Genomic DNA, 7,467 nt, shown 5'->3' with positions numbered 1-7,467 from the left:
ACGGATTTCCCATGGCAGAATTATGGCTATTAGGGATAAGGCAGAATAAAGCAGAGAGGAGAGCAGCTCAGACAACAGAATTATAACTAGGATGTGCAAATGAAAAGCCAGAAGGATTGTCTGTCAAGAAGAAAGAATCAGAGAGATTATCTAATCAAGGGTAAGTGATTCATGTACCCTAGGATTTCTTTTCAAAGTCAACAATGATGAGTAGGTTGGGCTTGTTAATCTCAAATCTGGCAGGGCTACCATTAAATTTAAAATGGATTTAAGGGCAGAGGTGGCAGTGATTTGTAAAGAGAGTTTGCAAGAGATGATCCTTGGAACCAGATGGAGTGGCTGGGGATAGTACTCAATAGCCCCAGGGACATAAAAGTTGCCTAGTTTAGTACAAAGTCTACCTTAGCCACAAAGGAAAGGCATGTGCATTTGACAAACTTGGCATTAATGGGATTCCAAACACTAAAATGCCGAACTAAATTACGGTCATTCAGAAAGGAGATTAAAAACAAGTGGAAAAAGCTTGGCCTAAATTTGGCAATAATGGTTAAAAATCAGTGCACAATTTACTGAAATGAGACCTTACTTCACGCATTTTGCATTGGTGCTCATATAGAAGAAAGACTAAATATCATGAGAAAAAAAAAAAAGAGAGAGAGAGAGAGAGAACGAGCAGCCATTATTAAACTTACAAACTTACCCTTACAGTGTAGTGTGTTCTTACAGTGCTCATGCTGTAATACTTACGTAAGCCGTAAGTACATTTTAAACTACATTAATGTATTAAGGGCAATACTATGGTAATAACCAAATGCAGTTTTCCAAGATGCCCAGCCTCACTGGAATGCTGCAACTAATGGCTTCCCAATATTGCACAGCCTTTTTATTTATTTATTTATTTATTTATTCCCTTGACACATTAGAAACATATTTTGTGAATTGATGCTATAGGATTTGCAGAAATATTCTCTCCAACAGTCTCTGACTGATTTAGTCATTTCTTCATTGTTTCTATTTATTTTTTTTATTATTTCTAAGGATGGCTAATTGATATGTGAGAGAGAAATAAGGACTTTTGTATCATATTTATTAATATTTTTTAATTTTTACAGAATCACAGAACCACAGAATTACCTCATTAAAATATTCCTTGTCTCCTTCTAAGTAGTTATTTTTGATGTTTTTCTTCCAATCATGGCCTTATATACATATTTTTTTTGCCAAGTTCATGGATCTGATCATTTAAGGGAAAGCTAAGTATTACCTTACCACGGGAAATTTTACTAGGAGAATGATAGCAGCCTGCCAGAGGCCAGAAGAAGATTTCTTTGTTATCTTTATGTTGCACTGTCTCCAAGGCAAGGACATAGTGATTGAATTTACTGGCAGACCCAGTACCTGACTGTACCTGGACCCACAGAGCAGCCAAGATGTAGAGCACAGAGATATGCAGGGAGACCAGTGTTCACATTTGGCCTCCTTTTATTTCTGGCACCAAACCTCTGGTGGTCTACACTTGCCAATCTTTATTCTCTCCTGCACAAGTCTTTAAGAAATTCCATAAGTTTTATTTTCTTATCTGTGGCTGTGGGTTCATTTAAAGGGTGACCATTTTTCTTGGTTCTGAGTCATCATGAAGTAACCATTTAAGGAGGAAGAAACACATTTTATTTAATCTATAAGTATTTCAATACTTCCACATTTAAGATGATAGTAACATATGCTTTACCATGTCTGGAAATGGCTTTCTTTCATTTGAAGTGCAGCAAGTCATGTATTTAGACTTGTCTTTAGAATACAAGGGCAACCTACTGATTTCAGAAGTCTAAGCTTCAGAGTATTTCAAAGTCACTGTTGCTAAAGCCTTATTATAGGGTTACTAAAAGCCAGAGCACCACCTTTTTGTTGTTGTTGTTGTTGTTTTGTTTTGTTTTGTTTTTTTTCTGAAGCTAACTGGTTCAACAGGCAAAACTGGAAAATGATTGTGCAGAAATATTTTGCCCACATCAGTTTCCATACAGTTATAACAGGAATTAGCATAAAGTCTTCAGGTCTCTTCATTGCCTGTCTTCTTTTGTACAAAAATTGCCTCTTATTTTTAATTTTTGACATCTACAGCAGGACTTTTAGTGATATAACAAAGCTTTTGCTTGACACCTAATGTCTTGCCAGAAGGAATGAGGATATAAGGCTCCAGATTTCCACTGTGATGTGCAATAAGCCTCCATGTGGGCTCAAGTTCTGCCCTTAGGAAGAATGCTCTCACCGTTTGACCAACACTTTGCTGCAGCTCCTGTTTTTGGTAGCTCAGAACCTCATTACAGTAGATGCCCTCATAATGCATGCAAGTATAGCCCGCTTATTTGCAGTCACTGCTGAAAAAACACGCAGTGATACTGCTTGAGGTACTCACCTCTAGCCAGTTGAAAAGCTACAGCCTCTCTTCATGTAGTGACAGGATTTGCCCTTTCCAGCTTGTAGGGCCTTCATTTATTCAGTTCTTTTGATCTGACAGTCCCTCTCCTTTCAGCAACAGTGTCTGACAGTGATGAAACTCACACAGCTATCCCTAGATGATATATGGGTGACCATCTGAGATGAAGTAGACTACAAACCTGCAGGGAAAGGACCATGTAAGGACCACCTACAGGGCAAGACTTACTTAGGGAATGTCAGTGTGAATTTCCCCAAGTATATGGTAACCCAATGGAAAAAAGAAGGAGAAGGAACAGTAGTGCATATGTTCACCCCAGTGGCTGAAGAGTGAAGATTAGTGGAACACAGGGGTGTCCTCTCACCCAAGCCAAAACACCATGTCTCAAAGCTTTGTTTGGACACTTCTTCACTGGGAGCAGCCCTGGTGAGAAGGACCTGGGGATGATGGTTTATGAGAAACTCATCATGAACTGGCAATGTGCACTTGCAGCCCACAAAGCCAAGTGTATCCTAGGCTGCATCAAAAGAAGCATGGTCAGCAGGTCAAGGGAGGTGATTCTCCCCCTCTGCTCTGCTCTTGTGACACCCTAGAGGGAGTACTGCTTTCAGCTCTGGGGCTCCCAGCAGAGGAAGGACATGGACCTGTTAGAGTGATTCTAGAGGAGGGCCATGAGGATGATCAGAGGGCTGGAGCATCTCTCCTATGAAGACAGGCTGAGGTGGCTGGGGTTGTTCAGCCTGGAGAAGGGAAGGCTCCAAGGAGACCTTATAGCAACCTTCCAATACCTAAAGGGGGCCTACAGGAAAGCTGGGGAGGGACTCTTTGTCAGGGAACATAGTGATAGGACAAAGGGTAATGACTTTAAAGTAATAGAGGGAAGATTTAGATTAGATATAAAGACAAAATTCTTTACTCCAAGGCGAGGCACTGGGACAGGTTTCCCAGAGAAGCTGTGAATGCCCCATCCCTGGAAGTGTTCAAAGCCAGGCTGGATGGGGCTTTGAACAACCTGATTTAGTGGAAGGTGTCCCTGTCCATGGCAGGGGGGTTGGAACTGGATGGTCTTTGAGGTCCCTTCCAACCCAATCCATTCCATGATTCCATGATCCTCTTCATCTTGGAGGAGCTGAGCTCAATGTGAAATAGGTACCAGAAGTAGACACTAAACCTTGTCAGAGCAGCAGGCAGTGTTGGTCCCAGATAGTATCCCAGCTATAGTGATGCTTCTCATTGAGGTCCCAGTTTCTATTCTGCATCAGTAGATGTCTGGGCTAATAAAGCAAAGCAAGGTGTTTCTACAAGTCTTCCACAAGCCAAAGTTCAATGGAAGTAAGTCTATGTGGATTGCAGCATGAGGCCCTTTCTACCAGATTTCTTTGCAGCTAGTCCACCCTCACCTGTTCCCATCAGAAAGGTAGAATACTGGAGGTATGAGGTGTTCCTCTCTCCCCTTGCTACAGACATAGGAGCTCAGGACCTTTTGCTTCAACAGCAGGGGTATCTCCCCCTGACTAGCAGGCTCACCCTGACTCATTTGCTCCTTCTTTTGTCCAGACTGTGCTTGTGAAGTCATTTACACACCCTCTCTTCCAGCTCAGGGACCCAAGGACCCCAGGTCCACCCAGGATCAATGAGCACTTAAGTGCTGAATCCTTTCTTTCCCGCTCACCATACACTTATGTGATGGGATGAGATGCCTTTCAAATGCATTTCCATTGAAGGCACACTTTTATTTTCCCCAGGCTGCTGTGCCCTCTACCTCTGCCATCCCCAGGCACAGGGATTTGAGTATCTGCAGCACCAGCACAACTGGTCAGGTAACAGCTGTGCTTTGCCACAGCCACAGCACCTGGCCTGCTCAGCTCAGCTCAGCTCTCCCAGAGCACTTGGTGGTCTCCCCAGAAGCTCGTACCCTGCTCGAGGTGAAACGTTATCTGAGCAGGGAAGATTCAAGGCAACAACCCATGGCATACAAAAGAAGCAACACAAATGGGCCGCAACTATTGTCAATAACTATTTGTTTAATATTAGTAAGGTAAATTACCACTTGAAGTCCTAACTCATTCAATTTTATGAGCTGAGCAACCAGTACAAACTCTCTTGAAATTTGGCTACTGAACTTCCTGTTTCTCATGGCTTGTGAGGTAAATAATGTCTGACAACATAAAGATACATTGAGAAGCTGGTTTCATTTTCTGCAATCTTTCAATTTCCCAGAGGCAGTGTAAGAAGGGTTTCCTCCCAAATCTACTGAGAATAAAAGAAGCTATATTCCCTCAAAGGAATGTTTTGCAATTTTTTGGTAATTTGACACATAATCAAAATTGTTTATGCCATGTGGTTTTCCACATGCAATTTCCATGAAAGTTAAGATGTCACTATTTGCCTTATTGTTGTTTCAAAAGTAATTAGTAAGAGAGGATGTATAATCTCTATCTGTGATGATAACCAAGACATGAAAGGGCAAAGCCCTAAGCAACCTGTCATCTATGAATGATAACATGTAATAAATTATACCAGAGATTTTGAGATTAGCTGAGATAAGAGAACAAGTTCCCTAGATGAAGTCTGATGACAGCTACCAAACACACTGGTTATATTATTCATGGCTTCCCAATAAATATATATATGTTTTTTTTTAAATCAGGAAGATTTTTTCAGTCAAAGGTTGAATTTCAGGAAGTGAGAGAACCCCAAACTGAAGCGTTCACCCAATTGAATCATATTGTTCTATGCAAGTGTGTTGATGAGTGATTCTGAGCATGATATTAGGTAAATAATACTTTTTCAATTACATTTACATAAATAAAAGGATTTGTTTCTTGTTGTTAGTTCCACTTACTTTATGACGTTACTTAAAAAATTTACAAAATCGCCTAAAAAGAACTTGCAGGATCACCTTATGATTTTGTTAAGGTATTGAGTACCCTGTTAGTAACAGGGAAGAAAAAATAATTTAAATTGTGTATAATTTTGATATTATCCAATCACAGAAGTTCATGTTGTTCCTTCTACATCTCTCTAAACCTCTGGTATTCATCCACATCTCCTGTTTTGTCAATGAATGGGAATCTGTGCTCAGTCTAAGTAATATATTTAGCTAACCTGAAAACAATTTATTGTCTTAGCAGCTTTTATTAATCTACAAATAAGAGTGATATCTATCAGTTTAATATACTCCTGTGTGCTTGCTACAATTTCCTGTAGTTAGCATGCCTGTTATTTAAATACACTAAGGTTTCCTGAAATACAGTTTCTCCAAAACTATATTATGTAGATAGTAATCTCAATGAGATACAACCACAGATATTTTATATATCTAAAAATAATATTATTTTGTTCACAAGGGACACTTTATTGAAATCAGCTCTAAATACATAAACTCATTATTTTAGTGACTTTATTTATTGTAAAGATACCACAAACCTCAATCTTCACAGCAATGACTGGTGACGAGAAAGAAGCTATGAATACATCTTGTATGTCCATGATAAATAAATGAGGCAAGTTCTCAAACTGAACATACATATAAAAAAAGCAATGAATAGTGATCCATTATAAAATAAAACAGAACAAAATAGAAGATGTTGAGACAAAAAGATGAGAGAAATTAATACAATCTTCAAATAAATGGAAAAAAAATGCAGGAATCATTCACTGGTGCATCATAATAGCTTTAAGTTACTGTATACGTCTGGTAACTCATTCACTAATGAAGCTATTAAATCAGATTCTTTGTCATAAGAGGTATTAGAAAAAATTTCTGAAATCCACTCAAAGCAAGAAGAATGTGTGTTGCTCTTCATGGTCTTCATTATGTTTCAATGAATATCACACAAAAAGCAAAGCTGTCCCAAAGGGCTCTTTCAGAATCCGACAGCAAGTTTTGGCTTAGTGATTTTTTTTTGGTTGTTTTTGTTTTAAGTTTTGCTTTTCGTTTTGTTTTTCTTGTACATCAGTCTTATGAGACTAATTGATGTTGGCTTGAAGATATGCTTACTGAAAGTCTGAAAAATAAATAAACATTGAAGCACAGCTCAGAAAAGAAATTTAAAAGATTAATTTGTATGTTTGCAGACAACTACTAACACTGGAAATTGGATGAATACATAAGATGTGTGTGTGTGTGTGTGTCCTTCACTTTTTTTGTGTGTTTGTGGTGGGGTGAAGTCTATTCATTCCCCTATCTACCTACCTTCCACTTAGGTAGAAATGGCAGGGTGGAAATTACAGCTTATCACTCTACATCTAATAATAACTATGCAGCCTGAACCACTTAAATCAGGCAACATTTTCTAAACAAAATTATAAAAGTATGAAAAATATGCTGGCTAATCAGTTCTAACATCAAATAGAGAGTTAAACATTGACAATTTTGAACCTATTACAAATATACTACTGGACAGCTTGTGAAAAAGACAAGGAAGAACTATTTGGTGTATAAATATATTTGCACACAAACATAAAGAGGTATTTGCGTTCAGCATATTTGCCTAACTTTCCTGAAAAATGGCAGTCCAATCATTCCAAATTTGATATCCTTTTAAGAAGAAAGAGACCTCCTGAATGAAGCTTATTATTAAATAACCTGAATAAATTACCATCACAAGTGAGGAACTGGGTACAGCAAGTGTTCATAAATTCTTTAATTTCTGACCCACAAAACAATCTCAGTAAATGCTTATAGTAAGGTGTATATTAAATATTAATCTATACTTCTACCAGCACCTTCAGTAGAAGCAGGAACACTATTATGCACAATCCAAAGGGAGACAGAACAGACATTTCTGTTGAACCACATCCCCTTCAGGCCTGCAGGAGTCTTTCGCATTGGCTATATTTCAAAGCCGTGTGTTCAGTGATCTCCCATATTTTCTTTCACCCTTACAGGTGCTGCATTGTCACTGGCAGGCTCAGCCAGTGTTTTGGCTGAAGGCCTTCCTCAAGGAGGCTGGCATATATCCAGATGATGACAATACATCACCTGTAATAGGAAAACAAAAGTATGGAGGATTTTTTAAATATATATT

At 38.7% G+C, this 7,467-nt stretch overlaps 1 protein-coding gene across 2 annotated transcripts in view; it reads right to left on the bottom strand.

Moving 5' to 3' along the window:
- Nucleotides 1–5,819: 5,819 nt before the first annotated feature.
- Nucleotides 5,820–7,467, bottom strand: part of ANOS1 (anosmin 1) — a 143,236-nt gene continuing 141,588 nt past the window's right edge. For both annotated transcript variants that reach the window (XM_066982325.1, XM_066982334.1), the window contains one exon: nucleotides 5,820–7,421. In XM_066982325.1, coding sequence (XP_066838426.1) covers nucleotides 7,351–7,421 — 71 coding nt within the window. In that variant the 3' untranslated portion in view covers nucleotides 5,820–7,350. The remainder of the gene's footprint in view (nucleotides 7,422–7,467) is intronic.

This window comes from Anser cygnoides, chromosome 1 (genome assembly GCF_040182565.1).
Source record: "Anser cygnoides isolate HZ-2024a breed goose chromosome 1, Taihu_goose_T2T_genome, whole genome shotgun sequence".
NCBI classification, from domain to species: domain Eukaryota; kingdom Metazoa; phylum Chordata; class Aves; order Anseriformes; family Anatidae; genus Anser; species Anser cygnoides.
The sequence above is the reverse complement of the archived record's forward strand: the minus strand, read 5'-3'. Positions and strand labels throughout refer to the sequence as shown.